Below are 21,710 nucleotides of genomic sequence, written 5' to 3'. Positions count from 1 at the left end.
AGGTAATTTAATTTGAATTTTGAAGTGGGTAGATTCCCTTTTATTCTAATTTTAAGTCTTCGATTCCAAGTTTTCAAATGCAATATTATATATTGAATTTCAGTATATAAAAGTAATACTATTATGAGGTTAACTTTTTGACTGTTGTACGTTGTAAACTTTCTTTCAAATTAATATATTTTGAGGAAAAAAATAACATACAAATTCCATAATCAACATTAAAGAGTTCACTATAAGAAAAATCAGCTCAAAGTAGTATAAAATAAAATCAAATGAGACAGTACTATAGTAGATTTAGGAATGTAGACGTTGAAATTTTATGATGGTTTAATAGCCGTCGGATCGGTCAAAAAGTCAAATATTTTTTGATTAATTAAATCCCACAAATATGGATCCATCAATGAACACGTGTCAAAATCCTAAAGGTTCAGACTTTTAAAGAAAAGTACGGTTAAATTCAAATTAATTTGAATTGATTTCCATATAAAAGAAAACAAATCTTTTATTTGATTTCAATATAAAAGGAAAAGGAAACAAATCCCTTATTTGATTTCAATATAGAAGGAAACAAATCCTTTATTTATGAAAAAAATTGCACAATTGGGGAGTTTCCAAATTAGACGACCCACTCTTTGGCCTATAAATACAAAGCCACCTTACAAGAGAAAATGACACACAGACAAACGGAGAAAGAAGAAGAGAAGACCAAAGCCCTGCCGAAAGAACAACAAAGCATGCCACACAAGTGTCGTTTCTACATTTGAAGATCTTGAAACCCTTCTACATTTGAAGATCTTGAAGACGAAGAATAACAAAGCACACCACACAAGTGCACACAAGTGCCGTTCTTCATTGAAGCCATTCAAAGATTCAGAAGAACAACAAGCACGCAAGTGCCGTTCTCCTACAAAGACCTTCAAATCCACCGTTCAAGATCAAGCTTCATCGGCCCTCAATCGGAAATCCAGTCAAACCTTCTTCAATCTTGAAGGTTTGAAGAACATTCAATCACTGGTTCAAGATCAAGATCAAGCTTCTGAAGCCCTTGCACCTACTTTCCAAGGAGATTTAATCAGAGGCAGATTATATCGACCCGAATTTTACAAAATTAATAATATAAATATATACTCCATATTTTGTTCTTTATTTTACAGATACAAAATTTGTGTAAATAAATTTTTGGCATGCCCGGTGGGACCTCTCTGCCTCTCATCTCTATCTCCTTAATCATCAACAATTTTTCTTGCATTCATCAATGGTCTCCAAGAAGATTCAACTCGCTCAAGGCTCGAAGAACGTTTGCAAGAATGTCGTCGTTTCAGCCACCAACAAAGCTCTTATCATGAAAGTTGTTCAATCAAGTGATAGCAACACCTCTATGAGACCAACGACCCGTAATAAAACGATGGAAGACTTCCAAGAAACAAAGCTTGCAAAGCCTCATACCAAAATCGCCAGGGGTAAGAAAATCTAGTGGCGTCATCTCCGTAAGGTTAAGTAAGTTTAAGCAAATAAAACAATTTTATCATATGTGATGGATTACTGAATATTGCATATCATAGTTTAAAAAACTTAAATGGGACGAGGATGGGTGAAAAAATCCCCATTTAGACCCTTTTGGGTAGGGATAGAACGAAATTTTTTAAATAATTGATAGAGAATACGTTCGGCCAAAACAAACCGCACACGTTGCCACCTCAAATAAGGAAAGAAAAAATGTTTTAAGTGAGTGGCAAAAGCATGATTACGAATGACCCAAAAAGGAAAGGGCATGTTACCTTCTGAGCAAAACAGAACCCCATGCTCTCACCATTGACCAGTGTTGACTGTAAATTTTGTAAAGAATATGACTGAAGGGATAAAGATTAGAGAGCTGGTAGATCCGAACGACGGTCAATATGGAACATTAATGGTAGGAACTCCATTAATTTACACAGTTTAATTGATTGAAGATAATTTCCCTAACCTAAATCACACATAATGCAAGAGTAAGAACGCAAGAGGTCAGTGAGAACGTGTGTATATTATATATTTTTATGTTTATATATTTATTTTATGTGAAATATAATTATATTAATTTTAAAAATATTTTTTTGTTGCTATTGTATTTCAAATATATTATTGTGTACTAAATATTAATATGTGTGTGTGTGTTTTTAGGAAAGTTAGGCAATTTTATAGATAGGTGGATAAATATATATTAGGTCATTGGGAGAATACATTTAGAACAAAACAAGGCCAACAATAAAGGCCTAAAAACAAGGGCCCAAATGGCCAAGAAAACATCATCTATATGCACATGCGTATAGCTTAGCACCAAACAAGTTACAAGCCACTCAATCTCAACGGAGGCTAGGGCACCGGCGGGATATATCAAACTTGGCACGTGACAAGCCACGATCAAAAGAGGAGAAATCAATCTGGTGGTCTAGGTGAAGGCCGATGATTCTCTAGTATTTCCCAATCAATTAGGACGATTTCAAGTTCTATTCGAGTTCTCAAGCCTGCAACAATCATTCTTCTTCTTCCTCTCTCCAGATGCAAAAAACTTCGTCTACTTCTCCATATGCGAACTTGAAATCTGAATTCACGAATTGCAAAACTTGAATTCATGAATTGCAGCTGAATCCGCTCCCAAAGCATTGATTCGCGTTCGAAGCTCCAGAGCGACACCCTATACAGCGAATCGTGTGACCTAGACCCTGACCTCCCGTTGGGCATTTACACAATTTAATTGTTCTAAGTTTAATTATTATTATTATTATTTATTTTATTTTAGTTTTATTTTTATTTATTTATTATTATTATTATTATTATTTTTGAAGATTTGGCACTTTCGTTTAAAAAAACCAAAAGATACTAGGCTCCGTTTATTTCAATGTAATAATTTTTTTCCGTATAAAATAACTTGATTGAAAATTGATGAGTAAGTTATTATAGTTAAATTTAAATATTTTTTTTTACCTTCGTAAATATTTTACAGACAGCCAAATACTAAAAAATAAAAAAATATTTTACATCAAACAAACTTAACCTACCAACTGCCAAAAATTGAGATCCAATTTAGCCTCAAGTTCTAGTGGCGTCATCTCTTTGAAAAAAAATTTATTTTCTCAAATTATTTTGTCAAGTTGATTGAAGATAATTTTATTTTCTCACATTTCACCAATTTGTTTTTTTTTAACACCAATTAGTAATTACTTCCCAATTAGCATCAGTGAGCTTATCTATATCTTCTTCCCTTCTTGTCATATTGGAAGCAGCAGCAAAAAGGCATGCATTAGCTAATTGAGAAGTAAGGAAAGCAGTATGAGGATGCAGTATTACATATTTACATGTGATGAAAACAAGCAGCAGCACATTAGAAAAAATTTCAGAGGTAATTTATGATTTATTAATAACACTTTGAACTTAAATTCTCAATTATTTTTGTATCTTCTTCTCTTTCCAATTTTCTAACCTTCACTGGCGGCACACCACCACAACCACCTCACCATGACTGGTGCCAGGCAGCAAACCACCACAAGCACTGTCACCGCGACGGTGCCGTGAGCCATGTAACTGTCCCAAAACTGCACATCCTCCTCAACCTCTAATTATCTGTCATCTTAGCAACCCTAATAATTTAGTTTAGGAAGAAAATTAAAATCTATGAATGTAAAGAGAATAAATATAATAAATTAAATGGTAATCACCCAAACAAGCCAAATCAATCCACCGAAAAAATCTAGATTAACCACAAAAAAACCAAATCAATTTTTGATATATGTTAAATTGTGACATGTCACAAACTTAATTGTGTCACATTATTAACATGCAGAACTTATATGTTGTCACGTTATGTTATATGATTCTCTATCACCACAAGCACTGTCACCGCGACGGTAGCCATGTAACTGTCCCAAAACTGCACATCCTCCTCAACCTCTAATTCTCTGCCATCTTAGCAACCCTAATAATTTAGTTTAGGAAGAAAATTAAAATCTATGAATGTAATGAGAATTGATAAGGATAAAAATAATAGGCAACTCAAAGTCGAAAGAGAAATAAGATAAGGGTAAGGTATTTATCTTACCCAAAATCTCTATGGAACCATAAAAAATATCTGGTTACCATATGTAACCAGAGTTACCATTCCTGTAAGAACGAAACGATATCATCTTGGATTAGGGAGAATCTCGTTTCAACAACTACTACCATTAATGCTTCTATAAAAGAAATAATGAGTCAACTTAAAAAGGTACGCCATAAATTTTATATGTAATCCTTATCGGATATTAGATTGTCGAGTATTAACTTGACCGTCGGAGTGCACCCGGCCGGCACCATGTCGGTCATCACTTCTCTTGTCTTGCAGGAATCGTCACGGGCTCCGGAGCGTGTAGATTTTTGGCATCAACAAGAATAAATATAATAAATTAAATGGTAATCACCATCCACCGAAAAAATCTAGATTAACCACAAAAAAAACCAAATCAATTTTTGATATATGTTAAATTATGACATGTCACTAACTTAATTGTGCCACGTTATTAACATGCAGAACTTATATGTTGCCATGTTACGTTATATGATTCACCAGTCACCAGCGTTTACGCTTACCAAGTATAAATATATCTTAGACTACCAGCGTTTACGCTTACCAAGTATAAATATATCTTAGACTACCTTTTGTCGGTTTTCTGTATCTTTGTTCTATATATCTCTCCCTTCTCAAGTGAATCAATGGTTGAAAGTGACACTGAGTACTCATCAATTGAATCACTAGCTGAAAATGAGAGGGAGTTATTAATTGAGAAAGAGCCATGAACCCTTAATTCTAATCAAATTCAATTTGCATGGGTAACTAATGCTATTATTATTATCATCCCTATAGATATTTTTCAAATTTTAATCAATGATGTTTTGTTTTTAATTTTAGTGGCAATTAATTTGCTCACAGGATGCAGCCTTACATGTTTTGAAAACAGGAAGCAAGAAGCAAGGAAGAAGCCCTGAGAAATTTCACAAATTTTATTAAAACACTTTGAACAGCTACAACTTCTGGTATTATTCGCGGTTTTCATATATCAACAATGTTAATAAGAATGGTCTTCTACATATGTTATACTTTTTTTCACAGAACTAATTGATGAATTGTTCACCCACACAATTTTATTTTTATTTTTCCTGGAACACACGCATAATTGAAATGGACAATTTTAAGTTGGCACATCAGATGTCCTATCTGGTATAATTTCGACATTATTTGTTTGCTTAGTCAGTGAAGTGATAGAACTTATCACACACTTGTATCATCATTTCATATTTACTTGCTCCACAAATTGAAATTTCAAATGAAGAAATTATAATTAAAACTTAAATTTAACGTTGAAATAAAATAAATATTTCAAGTAATTAACTTATAGAGTATGCAGTTCTAGAATGAAGAACATGACAAAGGAGGGGTGGTCCTTTCATTTATGCAAATCAAAGACCATATACTTTGAAACTTGAAATTGAATTATGAAAGTATTTTGTCCAAATCATACACAATGACTTTCTACAAAACAGTCATGTCTAATATCTAATCAAGACATGACAATTGTAAAGACTTTGGTGCAACTGGAAAGATAATAGCAAGTGAACGAGATGGATTTATTGTGAAATTGATATATTGATGACAATAATATCTCTAGCATCCGTCACTATACAATGGCTCCTGTTTTATTAAGAAATTTTGACTTTTGTTTAGAAATATTGTTCGGAACAACAAAAAAAAAACTATCAAGTACACTCTTACTGTGAAGTGGATCGTAAATATATGTATTATATATATATTCAAAGCTCGCGAATCATGTATATGGTTTTAAGTCCAAATGATTTGTGCCCAATAATACTCGGGGCATCAATGATTGCTTCAACACAACTAGCCAGTATATATTAATAAAGGAAGTCTTAACGCACAGAAAATCGAAATAATTAATAATGAAACAAAGATCTTAACGTGTAGTATAGGTGGTGAATTGATCAAAGAGAGGAGGAGCAAAAACTCTTCCATTGATATATATAAAAACACCACCTTTACGGCACCATAAAAGGCTGTAAGGGCAGTTTAGTCAAATTCTTTAGTAACTACAATTTGACTGCCCTAAAATGAACATTTTGAAACTTTAAAAGTTGATACGAAATAGTGTTCTATCTGGTCCAATTTCGTAGTCCTCTTCTTCAAAAGTTGCCACATCAGATGTGACCCATTATAACTTGGCAATATTTGATGAGAAACTTCTTTCCTTTTTTATTTTATTTTATTTTATTTTTATTTATCATTTTTTAACAAAAGTAAGTTGTTATTGAACACTGAATTAGAGTTCCGGATTGGAATTTGAGGTAATTTAATTTGAATTTTGAAGTGGGTAAATTCCCTTTTATTCTAATTTTAAGGCCTCGATTCCGAGTTTTTAAATGCAATATTATATATTGAATTTCAATATATAAAAGTAATATTATTATGAGGTTAACTTTTTGACCATTGTTGTAAATTCTCTTTCAAATTAATATATTTTGAGGAAAAAAATAATATGCAAATTCCATAATCAATATTAAAGAGTTCACCATAAGAAAAATCGGCTCAAAGTAGGATAAATAAAATCAAATGAGTCAAATAATAGTTCAATTTGGTCAAATAATAGTTCAATTTGGTCAAATAAAATTAAAAGAAAAAGAATGTATAAGTTTGACTATTCTGTTACTGCTGTAAAGAAAAAGTTATAAGTATGTACATAAACATGTAGTTGATGATGCATTAACATAGTCCATGAGGTAATGTTTTAAAAATCAATTAGTTGTGTTACAATTAGAACAAAGATTTTGAAGAGAAATGAAATACTTATAAAAAAAAAAATAATAATACAAAAGGAATGACTAAGATTTTAGTGTAATTTTTTTTTTTTTGGGGGGGGTGGTGGGGTCACTTTTATAGGTATATAATTGAAAATAAAAAAACTTGTATGAAAAAAAAAAGAAAAAAAGAAAAAAGAAAATCAAAATTGCCCCCACTGACTCTAATGTGCCTCCGTCCCTAATCGTATGCATATTCCTCAATTGAAAAGATAAAGATAAGAGGTGACGGGCGTTTAAGTTACATGAAGGCGATGTTCTTTTTCTAGGAGTTGCATTCTATTGCAAATGGTGCAATGAACAACGGAAATGCATTGAAGAATACAAGAGAGGAAAAGGTCGATGAACTATAATCTCCATTGAGGTATTTCGGAGAGGAGTGGGTCGATGAAATACGAATTCAAGGCATGCGCCTTTCAAAGGCAATTTGATAGGAAAGAGGGGCAATTTAATGGATTTTTTTTCCCTCTCCGCAAAATACTCAAATACTTAAAAAAAAAAAAAAAAAAAAAAAAAAAAATACCTCTAGATTTCATTTTGGATGTATAGTGAAAGTTTGAATCTTTAAATTCTCTTGTTTTGACCTGTGATGCAATGAGACTTCACTACTTTATATTTATAGAACAGAACACAAATGTAATGAGATCTTTGCATACCCCAATGTGCATATGATTTATAAGGTATTAGAAAAATTATACGATGAGAATAAATTAAGTTATACGAACCTGAACAACACATAAAAGCTGCTATGATGAATAAAAATATGTAAAAACATTGAAGGCTAGTAGTTAGTGGAATTCCACGGCAGCGGTAGTGGTGGTGGTGGAAGGTAGTGGAGGTAATAGAAGGCAGTGGCGGTGGAGGTAATAGAAGGCGGTGGCGGTGGTGTCGATGGTGATAGAGGTGGTGGTAGTGGTGGAAGGCGGTGACAATAGTGGTGGTAGTGGTGCGGTGACAATAGTGATGGTAGTGGCGACAATGTGTGGTTGAGGTCTGTGTACCAATCAAATGCATTCCCTTTGAGGGAACAAACGAATTGCTTGAAAAAAAAATCTCCGTTTGTACCCGCATTGCCGCAAGTTTTTATAAAGTGTCAATCACAATTCCTAACCATGTGTATAAATCCAAAATATATCTAGACGAAACAAGAAATGAAAGGTAAAATAGAAATGAGAGAGGAATAGGGTTATAAATCCTACGAATTCACTAGTCTTTAACGTCTCTAGCAAGACGTTGGACTCTTTTAACCCAGATCAAATATTTTGTTATGAATCTCCTCATTGACGGGGTGAAAAGTACTTTGAACCCCACCCAACAAATGGTTATTTTCATCAAATTAAAAATGGGCGGAAGAAATGAGGGAAGACAGGGGGACTATTATAGAAGTTTTAAATTTAATATAATTGTAAATTATACAAATTTTAAATTATACTACTATTCTCTATAAATTACAATATTTTAAATATTTTAAAACTTTCTCTTTCCTTCTCTCTTAACAAATATAGTAAATTATGAGCATGGTGCTGACTTGGCTAGTCAATTTTTATTTTTTATTTATTTATTTAATATTTTGAGTATTTTTTTAAAATACATTTAATTAATTATTGATTTGTTTAAAAGCATATTTAAAAGTCTTACATAATTTTTCAGAAATAAAAAGAAAAAATAAAAGAAAGAAAATTATACATATTTTTCAGAAATAAATATAAATTATATATAAAAAAGGGGGAAAAAAAATCAAGGAAATAGCTGTTAGTTTTTATCTGGGATTGCTTTGGGCTAGCTACCAAGCTGCTAAGGTGTAGCTGTTAGTTTTTATCTGGGATTGCTTTGGGCTAGCTACCAAGCTGCTAAGGTGATCCGGTATGACGAAGCTATGGTGGGCCCCACAAAAAAAATGTTTGGCAGGTATTCTATCGTGGCTAGTCTAATAGCAATGGTGTGTAGGTCCCATTCCATTTTTTTTTCCTTGTTTTTTTAAAATGACAAGTCCCATATATATATATAGATGGTCATATCTTTTACTATCATACCATTCAAAAAATATCTTAATATTTATAAAGAGCCAAATTCGCCAGATGTGGCTCTCAGAGAAAGTACACTAGCAAGCGAAACAACATGTACCATACCGGATGCTCTAATTGTGGCCATCAAGATTGCTAACAAAATGACCGAATTGCTAGCAATATTTCAAGCCTCATGTATCAAATCCAATTTGCAAGGGTAAGTTGATAATTAATATTATTATTATCATCATTATATATATATATAGATGTTTTTATGTTTTTAATTTTAGTGGCTATTGGTTTGATCACAGTAAAACAAGAGCACAGAACAAGACATCAGATTTTTGAGAATTTTCCGGATAATTAATGATTTCCACTAAAAGTACTTTGAATTGAAAATCTCAATTATTTGAAAAAAAAAAAAAAAAAAAAAAAAAAAAAAACCTATCATATTAAGAAAAAAATTCTTGAACCGAATAGTTATTTTTATTGATTAACTATGCAACAAATAAGGAAGTAGAGCCTTCCACTTGATTGTATTTAGCATAAATAGTCAATTAAAACTTATTAGGTTAAACAATTCACTGCAAGTATCACTACTCAACATATTATCAGCTATATTGATTGACTTCAATAATTACTATTTTTGAATTAAACAATGTATTTTCGTGACATTTGGTTTAATTACTATATATATTTACGTTGTTCAGCTCACCCTATTCCCATTCTCACATCCCTCGCTATGCAATGAATCCTATCTTTGTTCTCTAAAATTGGAACTATACATCCCAGTTCCTTTTATTCATGTATATGCTTATTATATAGGAGGGGAAGCAGTATAAGGCTTCCACAATAAAAATTTGGTACACAAGAATTCAACACCTCTCTTGGTTATAAATAATATATGATCTAATTAACTGGGAGTTACTATATCTTAGAGGAATCAGCTCTAACTCGGCTCAAGGCAATTGCTGTTTTCGAACCCGATTGGCGGCCCAAATGTTTACTGATGAACTCCCCAGCTGACAAGAGTTTCCCTAGATCAACATTGGTCTTCACACCAAGTCCATGAAGCATGTATACGACATCCTCGGTGGCCACATTCCCTGAAGCTCCTTTCGCGTATGGACACCCTCCTAGACCTGCAACGGAGGAATCCACCGTGCTGATCCCCATCTGTTCATCAAAAATTGCAAATGGAAAGGGACATGAGATGCTAAGTGCAGGACGTCCGAGTTTATTTAAAAAAACTAATTTGATGAGAGGTGCCAAGTGCAGGACATCCGAGTTTATTAAAAATAAAAAAATAAAAACACTAATTTGATGAGAGATGCCAAGGGCAAGATGTCCGAGTTTATGGTTCGCCCAGGAAACCCTTTATACACTAGGCCACCCGTGCGGTTAACAACTTGTGCATGAGCAAGGGGTGCATTACATGCAGTCTTGAGAAGTATTCACATTGAAGGCATGCATATCAGCATGAACAAATTTATTTATTTTTTCCTAGTTAGCATGAACAACTTTAGCTTGATGAAACACACACACATAATTTCAAGGAGAAGTGGATTACCTGGAGAGATGCTAAAATGTTTGGAAGAGATTGCCCATAAGTGTCATGGAAGTGGACAGCAAGCTTCTCTACAGGGACAACGGCCATTACAGCCTCCAGCATAGGAAGAACAGTACCTGTGTCAAAGAAAAATTAAAAAGGGTAGGAAAACAATGGTGTATGCCAAAACTTTGAAAAACCAAGATACGCATCCAACTAGAATAGAAAACAAATAGTTCAATGCACAAATCAATATTTTTAAAATTTCTCCGTCCTATGAGTGAAGCAAAAAAATAGGTATGATGCATATATTAAGAGGGAAAAAGAAGAACTAAAGAAGAGAATAGGTGCCAATATTATCATGACATGCAGAGACGTGATAGCTCACAAAAATATACATTAAATGTGGCAGTGTCTAAAATTTCCCTCGTCTCAAGGGTAAATCAACTCCAAATGATCTGCCTTGGGGGGAAGGGGGGCATTTAGTATTAAGCACCGATGCTTCTAAGAAGAAGCCACATCTATGTCGGATACATGTAATACATGATACATCAGCAATTCTCATATATACGTCTGGCACATATTGGTCATGTCTATAATTAGAAGAAAAGTATTATTTTCGGACACATGACTATACGTTTTGAACATGTGCTAACATGCAATCAATGAACTTTGAATAATATTTTCTTTTAGCACCGGAGAAATGTATAATTGTAAAGAAAATCAAATTAAAGGTTTGCATATAACTTATATAATGTTTGACCATATTTGAAAAATAAAAGACATAAGAAAGTCTTACTGAAGGAGTAATCATTGAGTAGGAGAAAATCATCGAGTTATATCTACACATGCATATGCATATCTACATACATAGACAAACACAGGCATACATATATCTCATATCAGACACGAGTGATTATCTTATTGTCATGTATTCGCCTTGTGTCCATATAAGTATCCAACCTTCTTAAGAGGTGCATTTCATTGATGGAAACAGTAGTTGGTTGGATATTTAAGTCCCTTGTGGAGTAATGAGTAACTAGGTGAGCCTAACAGAGAAATACAACATCAAGTGCCGTTAACACTTGAATAATTCTAATGGCAGCAGACTCCCGAAAAAAATTCGTGGAAACTGACTCAAAGAGAAAGAAGTGAGTATATAAATACATATCACGCATTGTTCATCAGTTACAAACTAAAATTTAGTATGGGGACAATATTAGTATTTGAAAAAAAAAAATTGATATGACTTTCATATAATCAGATGGACATAATGGCTGGCTTTCAATAGTCCGATGGAAGTGATATATTGGGGGAGTCATCAATTATAGACAGCACACAACAGCATTGCATCAAACTTTTGTTCAATAGAAGTGTATTGCAGGAGCACATGGAGAGAAATTAAAACTCAAATTGTTATTTAAGCCAAAAAAATTCATGTAGCAGAATTTAATAAACATGTGGCCTAGAGAATTACCAGGTGTTGCGACCCCTATTGTATCACCAAGTGAGATTTCAAAGCAACCCATATCATGAAGTTCTTTTGCCACATAAGCCACTTTCGAAGGAGGAATTGCTCCTTCCACTGGGCACCCAACCACGCATGATACGTACCTATGGAAAATATGAGTCCAAATTTCTTCATTTCAGTACCAGCTTTAAATAATAAAGATGCTGTCTCTTTTCAATGGAAGCATTTAAATGTAAATACAACTAAAGAGATAATGGTTTTCTCTGTTTCTAAAATTGAAAAAGGGTATGGAAACTGCGCAATAAATGGCTTGCTTTATTTGACAAATCAATTTAGAATTCATCAATTATTCTCTCGTCAACTTAAAAAAAGGTAATGAGTTCAGACATTAATTTCTTTAATTATTCTGAAAAATTAAATTATGATTTATAAACAGATTATTCCCCACAGGAATTATTCTCTGAGAGAGAGAAAGTTTTATGCATTAACAGACCATCTGAATTTAAATGGTTTTAAAGTTTAAACATGCGGAACAGAGGAATTCGTTAGCAAAGCAATGCAACAAAACTAAAATTATTAAATAAAGTAGTTAAAATAATACCTGACTTTTTAACTCTAGTTTCAGTAAAATATTGCAAGGAAAATATAAACATTCATGGCACACTAGTGAATGCGTCAGAACCAGTTCATGCTATACACAGAACATGATAGGAACATGCACAGAAGAGATAGAAAAGTGTAGGTTTGTATAGATTGTAGGAATTAGTCGAAGGCAAATTCATTAAAATAACACCAGTAACTGACATGCTCAAACATCAGAACAAGTTTTAATTGGTAATCAAGAACCTAGAAGAAAAAAATCAGGGCTTCAACTAGATATTGCTGAAATTTCAGAAGCATGTCTCAGAAAGCATGTATAATCCAAGCACCAGGAAAATACAGAACATACTAATCTTGCAAGACTTCAATAACCATGTTCCATGCAAGACTGAAATTCAGTTCAACCAATTTATGTAGGTTTCTCATTTGCATTGCTTTATGTAGTAAATAAAACTTACATTTTGATTATTAAGAATCATAATAATGATGGTATTTCCCAGGTAGGTAGGTAGAGAGAGAGATACAATGGAAAGGGATAACCAAACATACCCACGAACAGGAATAGAGAGCTTTTTAGCAGCATGTGCAACAACACGATAGCGAGTAAGACTCTCTTCAATGCTACAATTAATGTTCGACTTTGAAAAGGACTCGGAAGCTGATGCAAAAATGGCTACTTCCTTTGCCCCAGCTGCAACAGCTGCTTCAAAGCCCTAAGAGTGATTTATACAACAAATTAGAAAAATTCCTTCAGACAAATATCGCACTGTCTGAACTGATTTTCTCAGACAAGATCACCCACTCTTAAATTAGGTGTCAAAACAGGCAATCTAGCACCTTCCACATTCCTAACTGCTTCCATTACATCCTTCGCATCTGCCAGCTATTTAGAGAGAGAGAAAAAAAAAAAAAGTAAGAAATTTATAGAAGCAGGTAAGAAATTTATAGAAGCAGGTTATTTTCACTTAAAACAGGAATATGTTTGTATCAATTTTATATACAAAGAAACACCATCAAATAAAAAAAAATGAGATTGTTCAGAAGGACAAACAGAGATCTTCAATTTTCAAGAAATAGTCATGGGATAGTTTACCAATTAAAATGATGAAGCATAAGAGACAACAAGTGTATAAATCTACAAAGATCCAATGCCCCTTCCCTTCACTCCACTCACACACTCAACACGCAGATGCTGGGGGTAGCCAGAATGCCACTATAGCTACAACTGTTATTCTGCTTTTCAGAAAATAGAGCAACCACAAAGGCAGCTCGGCTGTTAAGGCCTTTAGGGGTACTCCCCATAGATCTCTGGTTCAAGTCTCACCAAAGGTGATGCCTGGTTTTAAATGATGCACGGGGTTTGTGGGTGATTGCGTGCATTCAGAGTTTGCAAACCATCTGAGAGTCCAAAGTGGCTAGTGGGTGGTTGATTCTCCGTTACTCAAAAAAAAAACGTATAGAAGTTCTGTTGTTGAAGGACAGTAACAAACAAGTAGAATAACCTTATCACCCAACAAAATCAATAAGAAAATGGTTCATTAACCAAAAGACTATTGCTGGTATGCGGTACGCCCTTTGGTATTGGACACTGATACGATATGGTCACTCCAGTTCCTACTGCTTTTTTTGAGTTTTCACTCTCTAGGGTTTCCTTGGGATCACCTGGCACTTGCAAATAGCTCCATTCTTGTTGTTGCCGGAGTTACTTAATAGGAGATAGAATCATGATTTATTTGCCCTTTTACCATGCATATCTATATATGAGCTTGCTGGTAATGGATTGACAATTGGCTTGCGGTGATAATATTATAATATAATGAAGTTGATGCAAGTTGGGATGAAATCCGAGTTAATAAAAAAAGGTGCAATTGATCAATCGCCTGCGGCCAAAGATTGATTCATCATTCATCTTCAAGAAGGTCATGACTATTTGTAGTGCATGTACCGTCTGACGGCTACAACGAACATTAAGTTCGATATCAAGAATCTTTTCAAGAGTTTGTTCAACAGATTTCATGTGGGAAAGATGCATATTGTTAACAATTATCTGATAACGTATAATAGATTTAATTCTCTATCAAATATAGCAGCATGAATAGGATTCACAACTTTGATTTTGCTTACTTCCTTTTTCTACTTTGAATGCCTTCCTCTCTAATCCAATGCAGCTTTCCCCCATTTATCAAGAAAAAGGCATATGAAGCAAATAATTTCCATACTTTCTTACTTGAATATATTGCCCGTTAGAGGATACTTGCAGCCAGAAACAAGTAACTTTTGTCAAGCATCTCCTTGAACACTTAGTCAAAAACTCTGCCAGGAACCTAGACAAATTTACAATCAACAAACTCTTTGTCTATGATATCTGGGAGAAATGTAATTGATAAAATGTCCATAGCCTTTCCCTCCAGCAGCCTATATACCTGGTAATGCCTTATTATATTTTTCCGTTGATTCGCCATAATTTATATAAGCAAGATAAACTATATTCTTTCCATGATGGTACTCTTATTGTTTTCTGTGATCAGTCTGTGCTGTAGCACCCTTTAATTCTTTTGGTAACAATTCATCAAATCATGCCAACAGAACCCTCACTATAAAATAACACAAATGAACTGCATCAGTTTTCTCAGCATCACTACCAAATGCTTGTATTGGACTTGTTTTTCAAAATTATATCCCATTATAAACTACCATACCCCATGGAGATTTACACATTACCCAGGGAATAGCACATAAATCCACCAATAAAGTATGGAGACGTGCGTGAAAGATTCCCAACCACATCAAACGTAGGAAGCACCAAAACGATAAGTATAGCTTTGAAGTAATAATGATTAAAAAAAAAAAAAAGGGTGCACATCAACATAAAATATAAATAGAAGGCAGAGTTACCTGAGGTACCCATTTCGGGGAGACAAAACTCGTAGCCTCAACAACAGATAATCCAGAAGAAACTAGCCTATGAATCAATTCTACCTTCACGGCCGTAGGTACAATATTCTTCTCATTTTGTAACCCATCCCTTGGACCGACTTCCACTATCTTCACATACTTTGGTATTCCTTTAAAGATCTGCCATGTTCAAATAACAAATCAGATACAGAAACCCTAATATGAATAAAGGGAATAAAGCAATAATACATACATACAACATATATATATATATATATATATATTAAGCTGCATAGAAACTAAAACAACAAATATAACATAGACAATGGTACGAATGGACTATATAACTATTGATTCTGTGAAGTTAATAGGACTTAGTTGGCAACTTTCATCCAGAACAAGATTTTGTAATTTTGATTTTTAGCTTTGTTTAATTTTCAAAAGTTTGTTGAGTTACCCCTAATTAAAGGCATACAAGAGATTTCTAGAGAGTCAACAAGGGGGTATAAAGATAAATTCAACTTTCAATTTGTGCCCTCACCAAATTAGGGTTCATATTCATGCATGTTTATCCTTAATCAAGTCAGGGTTTGGGTTTTACATGTCGTAATCTTAAATTTATGTTTTTGGAATGTATAGAACTTTTTTTTTAATAAGAAAAGCTACGTATACCAGTAAGGGAGTTCGATTGATTTAAGGATCAATAATACCCCACTGGAGTTGGTTCGATCAAGTGCCACAATAGATTGAATGCAGAATGGCAGTTTCCAAAAGGAACTCAAACTCTAAAACCTAATTATTCCAGCCTTAATCTCCGATATTAAGGACCCTATTCTTTGAGAAATATAAGAAAGCATACATTGAGCATCATAAAGCATTGTGAGGCATTCTAGAACGCCCTAGGAATCAAATTGCTAGACTTTAGTTTCTTTTATACATCATCGCATCATAGATATGGCAAGTGTTATTGAATGTTGATCACATACAATCCTAGAGTTCCAAGGAGTCCAACACACAGAAAATTCCACACAACCTATAATAATCAGATGACTACCAAGGCGATCAAGGAATGAATTGGATAGAAGATCACAGAAGGATCGGATTTGTTGACGGTTGAGTGTCAACAACAGAGTTCAGGACCGTCTGGCATGAGTCTGGGTCAGATGTACTTTAGGTGATTCTAAGGTTTAGAATCTGATACCTAGGGTTGTACATCTTTCGTATCTAGTGGATTTAATCTATCTGGACTAAGTACATAATTTTTTCCTATGGAATTTTCCATGTAAAAATTGGTATTTTTGTTCTGCACTATGCCTGTTTTTTCACTTCTTAGTTTGTTATGATTTGAATTTAGTTAAAGTAGTTATTTTTGTTTTAGGACTTATTCCCCCAACCCCCCACCCCCTGGGTATGGTCGGGGCTTACCGACTAAGCCTACGGTTAGGGTCCTAACCCTCAAGAAGAAGAAGAAGAAAACAGCAATCTTGCAATTTAAAGATATAAGTGGGGAAAAAAAAAAAAAAAAAGAAAAAAAAAAGAAAAAACTCCTCTATTTATTACATGAATCACCTTATCTGTTACGTCCCGTATCCTCTTGTCATTGCAGTAGGAGTTATATTGTTGATCCGACAAATACCATGAATCACGCACACTTCCATAGACTGCATTAATCCTGTCTCTCGCTTGTCTTCGACGGGTGAAGTCAAAATCTTCACTGCAAAATTAAAAAGACTAGCAACTTTATTTAAATTTTTTGAAAAAACATCTAGAACTAATATTATATTGACTGAAATATACTTAAACTATACCTCTGTCACTTGATAAAATTGATTGTATATATCATTGAGACTTCTTGTTTACCAAAAAAATCTTTATATCATTTTGACTTCGAGAAAATCACAGGAAAGATATAGAATCTTTTATGATTTTAATCTTCTAAATGTTTGGGTGCTATATTTCTGACCAGATAAAGAGACCAAAAAAAAAAAAAAAAAGATGGAGAAATGAAAAGAAAACATCTCAATTGCCTCTTCTTTTTTTTTTTTTTTCCTTCCTCACCCTTCATCTTTCTTCCTATTCCAGTATTGAGAAGTATATATTCAAAGAAGGGAACAGACACTAAAAACTATACTTATTAATGATCAATAATGTTGCCACTAAATACACATCCTCACTGAAGACAAAATGATTTTTTTTTTTTTTTTTTTTTTTTTTTCCCATTTAAAGTCATTTAATAGAAAAGCGTCCTACGCAAGTACAATCTTTAGAGTACCATGTACTAAAGATTTGCAGAAGCATACCTTTGAATGTAAGAAGTTATGACTCCAATTCTGACTCGGAAATTTTTTTGTCTTTCATGCCAATTTAACAAAACCAAAAAGAAAACCAATGATTTAAAGTAACCTGTTTGCATTTTATTATTTGATGCATGAATTTCGCTTCCCATACATTCATAGTCATACAGTTTTTTATTCACTCAAAATGTGGAGCACAGACGGCTAAGAGTAAACTGCGAATAAGCAAAGAAACCTACCTTAAATGAATTGCATCTGATGTTTTGTAACAACAAACAAGGTCGGCTGAGATGGTTAATCTAGATAAATTCTTTTGGTAAAGAAGCATTATGAAGACCAACATATAATACTTGAGATAATGCTTTGTTGAGTTGAGCGACCAAAATAAGACAATAACAGAATTAAAAATGTGGACAAAATTAAGAGGCAATACCAAAACCACTATCATAAGTTTGCAAAGAAGATTACTATGTCGTCCTTGAAAGAATAGTGCATGTTAACCACCATGGTTGATCTTATGCAATATAACATCCCATTTTTTTTTTCCTTATATAACATCCCAATTGACTATAATGAAAGTAAAAGCTCGTATGACTGACTTTGGTGGGAAAATGGGATTTGTTATACTTCTTTTTGGTATGTACTTTGCTGTAAAAATGTTGAAGGCATTCCTCTAACCAGCTATCATATCTTTCCAGCATTAGAGAGTTGGACCACATTAAATAATATAAATCATTAAGCAAAATTTAAAAAATAACATTGTTCCACATGATTATGTTCACAGCTCAATGAGAACTACTTATGCTTAAACTTTGCAATGCGGACACAAACAAACAGAGGAGTAAGCGATAAAAAAAGAACCTTCTTCCTGTGAATAAAATTCAAAAAATACTTAAGAGGATCTCATGAAGCGTCAAGTCTTAGGATCGATTCCTACTAGGTGCAAACAATTACTTGGAGGGCGGGTGTGTGAGTACCAACTAGGAAAAAAAATATATATATATATATATTTAAGAGGAATATTTGGAACAACCAAGCAATTGCTTGTCTGATATCTCCTTTACCTCCCAAAGAGGAGGTTGAGAGTTCAAGTTTCAATTAAGAGAAAGTGGAGTGCTTGTGTGTCTTTCGGTCTTACCTATCGAACAAATAAAAAAGAAGATTTTGAAATTTATGAACCTACATAAGAAAATATAAGTTCTGATAACAATTGATAATGGTCTAATGGGGTAGAGGGGAGATATTTGTTTCTTAACCAGAAAAATACATCTCGCAATACACTTACTTGCAACTGTTGGATGAGCTGCAGTTTCTCCCTTCAATCCAGCAGTTTCCCATTCCCGTGTCCTCTCCCCTGGGCCTGCAGGCACTAGACGAGAACCTATGAAACCCATCAATAGTGCTCAGGCTTGGTAATTTGTCAAGACCAAGTGGCTCCTCCAAACTTGACATTGTAGAAATGGATGCGACAAGGCAAACTGGAAAAAAGTGGACAACAGAAAGTGAGCGCTTCACCATGAACACTTGGAGCCTTTGTTGCTAGTATTAGATCAACAGAAGTGCTTGAAGGATTCACACATGAAACGAGAGTGAACTGTTTTTCAATCATATAACCAACTGATTCCAGGGTGAGAAGAAAAAAGTTCTAAGAATTTAACATCTAAAACACAAGCACATGCAACTAAAAGATAAAGTTAAGATTGTTTGTTTGGCCTTTTACGAGAAACTAAACAGATTCTGATCAATTAAGCATAAATTAAACTATGTATGTGGTATTAGTTGAAACCCATGACAGAGCATTCTGCAATTTCACAGATATAAAATAATTAGAACCACAGATCTCAAAAGAAGGAACTAGTAAATCAAACCACCTAAGTCAGGAAATATCTTAGAATTTGATAGTCGGTAATAAATTGGAACTGTTAATGGTGGTATTTCAGCAGCAGAAGCTCTAGAAATAAGTTCAACTGAGCTCGTAACAAAAAACTTAAGGAACACAAAATTTGTGGCTTTTATTGCATGGCCACATCCAAAATGCATCAATATAAAGGTTGCTGCTTATTGAATCCTTTTTTTACTTATGATTAAGGATAGAAGGACACAAAGAATCAATAGTAATTGAGACAGCTACAAGCTATAAATGTCATCAAAGAAAAAAAAAAGGAAAATAGTAAACCTACTCTGATTAAAAGATAGTCCACTATGAACATATATTAGCAGGTCATTCCAACAACTATCCTGCAACAAAGGCTTCTCATGCATGGTTACCAACACTTCCATGAGGATGATTATTCTATAAAAGACAAAAGAACAGATATATTTCACCAATATATCATAAATGAAAAGCTATGATATCTAGACTAAGTAAATCGAGAGTTTCCGCCATCCCACCAAACAATACTAAGCTTAATTCAACTCAAGAAAGCTCAATCATAACATCTAACGTCATCAAGGCAAAAGCTTTCTCAGCATTCTGCTATTTAGAACAGGAAAACTCATATCTTCAAATCATAAGCCACCTGTGTTTTTCAAATACTCCAACTCGTGTATCGTTGGCCTTCCCTCATATTTTTAGCACCTTAAATGTGAAAAGTTTAACAATGTACTGCGTATTGGTGCAGCTATTCTATTGTACTTGACCAATCATCTATCTTCACAAACTTCCTGTCATCTCAATTACCTCTAAATTTCATGAGTTTTTGTCTCAATTTTTATCCTTTCTATTCATGGATCTCATCCACCCAACATTCTCATTTCAGCTACACTCAATCCTCGAGTACCTTGCGTTTTGTCCCACAATATAAGGCTATCACATGGCAACTTATAAAATCTCATATTGTAAGGCCAATACAAAAGATAGGCAACGAACAAGATTGAGAATGACAATGCCAACGAGCGTACCACCTATAAGTGTAGATCACACACTTTCAGGACACAAACAGAGAAAGTCCCTTTCTTCTTCCGCCAAGTAAGCCGAGCAGTATTACTTAAGCTATCATCAAATTCGACTCAAATTTGAAAATCCAATGTAAAACATCCACAGACCCTCCAGAGTGATACAACAAAAATAGAATTTATAGACAAGTAAAAAATTAACAGAATTGACAGCTTAATCAAACTTCACCAATCAATTACCAAAATTCCCAATGAACAAGAAATTCAATAAAAATTCAACATATTCAACAAATCAATTACCAACAAAAATCAAATCAATCAACAAAAGAACTCCACAAAAATCTCACATGAACTATTTCACCACAATTCTAATCTACTCCACCAAAAATTTCTATGTTCTGTTTGGTTGCCAAGAAACCAAGGAAAAAATAGAAATGCTACACTTTCTGCTATTCGATTTTTCATCAGATATGTAACCATAATTCTGAACTAATTACTTCGCTTTATTAAGGAACTAAACAATAAATGTTTCAATTCCTTTCCATTTCCTCCGGTTTATACGGAACCAAACAGAGCACAAATTTTAAAAAGAAATGACTGAACAATACACACCTGACAATCAAATGGAATTTCTGGAGAGCTAGGGTTTCTGAAAATTGAAAAAGAAGCGAAGAAATTTGTAATAAATATATATAGAAAGAGAGAGAGAGAGGTGGGTTAGCTACGGAAGAGAAGGTAACGAAACGTGACGGAGAGTTCTTTACAAGTCTTGTTTGGTAGAACGAGTCTCTCTCTGTATAATATATATATATACACACACACACACACATATACAAGTGTGTGTGTGTGTGTATGTGTGAACATAAACGCTTTTACTGTTTCTTTTTGCTTACTCCTTGGGTTACTGTCATGAAATTAATCGCCCAAATAAGAGAGAGAGAGAGAGAGAGAGAGGAGAGAGAGAGAGGAGGAGGGTGTAGCGTGGAGAGGGTAGTAGGTAGTTTTCGGTTGGAAGTTGTTCATTTTCCCAGTACATTAAATAATTATATATGCTAAATTCTCTCTCCAATTCGTTCTCTGCTTTTTGGGCAATTTCAGTGTTTAGTTTACAAATTTGAAAT

At 33.8% G+C, this 21,710-nt stretch overlaps 1 protein-coding gene across 1 annotated transcript; it reads right to left on the bottom strand.

The window, feature by feature from the left end:
* Positions 1-9,644: 9,644 nt before the first annotated feature.
* LOC132311526 (hydroxymethylglutaryl-CoA lyase, mitochondrial) lies at positions 9,645-21,388 on the bottom strand. The gene is made up of 9 exons (XM_059809445.1): positions 21,202-21,388; positions 18,980-19,172; positions 16,970-17,114; positions 15,401-15,580; positions 13,308-13,388; positions 13,055-13,218; positions 11,912-12,048; positions 10,456-10,571; positions 9,645-10,061 (listed from the first exon to the last, which is right to left on the bottom strand). The coding sequence occupies exons 2-9, from the start codon at positions 19,144-19,146 to the stop codon at positions 9,813-9,815; spliced, it is 1,239 nt and encodes a 412-aa protein (XP_059665428.1). The 5' UTR covers positions 19,147-19,172; positions 21,202-21,388; the 3' UTR covers positions 9,645-9,812.
* Positions 21,389-21,710: the final 322 nt, after the last annotated feature.

Source organism: Cornus florida, unplaced genomic scaffold (assembly GCF_030987335.1).
Source record: "Cornus florida cultivar Cherokee Brave unplaced genomic scaffold, ASM3098733v1 CherokeeBrave_3.0.0_Hap2_Chr06, whole genome shotgun sequence".
Lineage (NCBI taxonomy): Eukaryota > Viridiplantae > Streptophyta > Magnoliopsida > Cornales > Cornaceae > Cornus > Cornus florida.
Note: the sequence above shows the minus strand (reverse complement) of the source record. Positions and strands in the feature narration are given on the sequence as shown.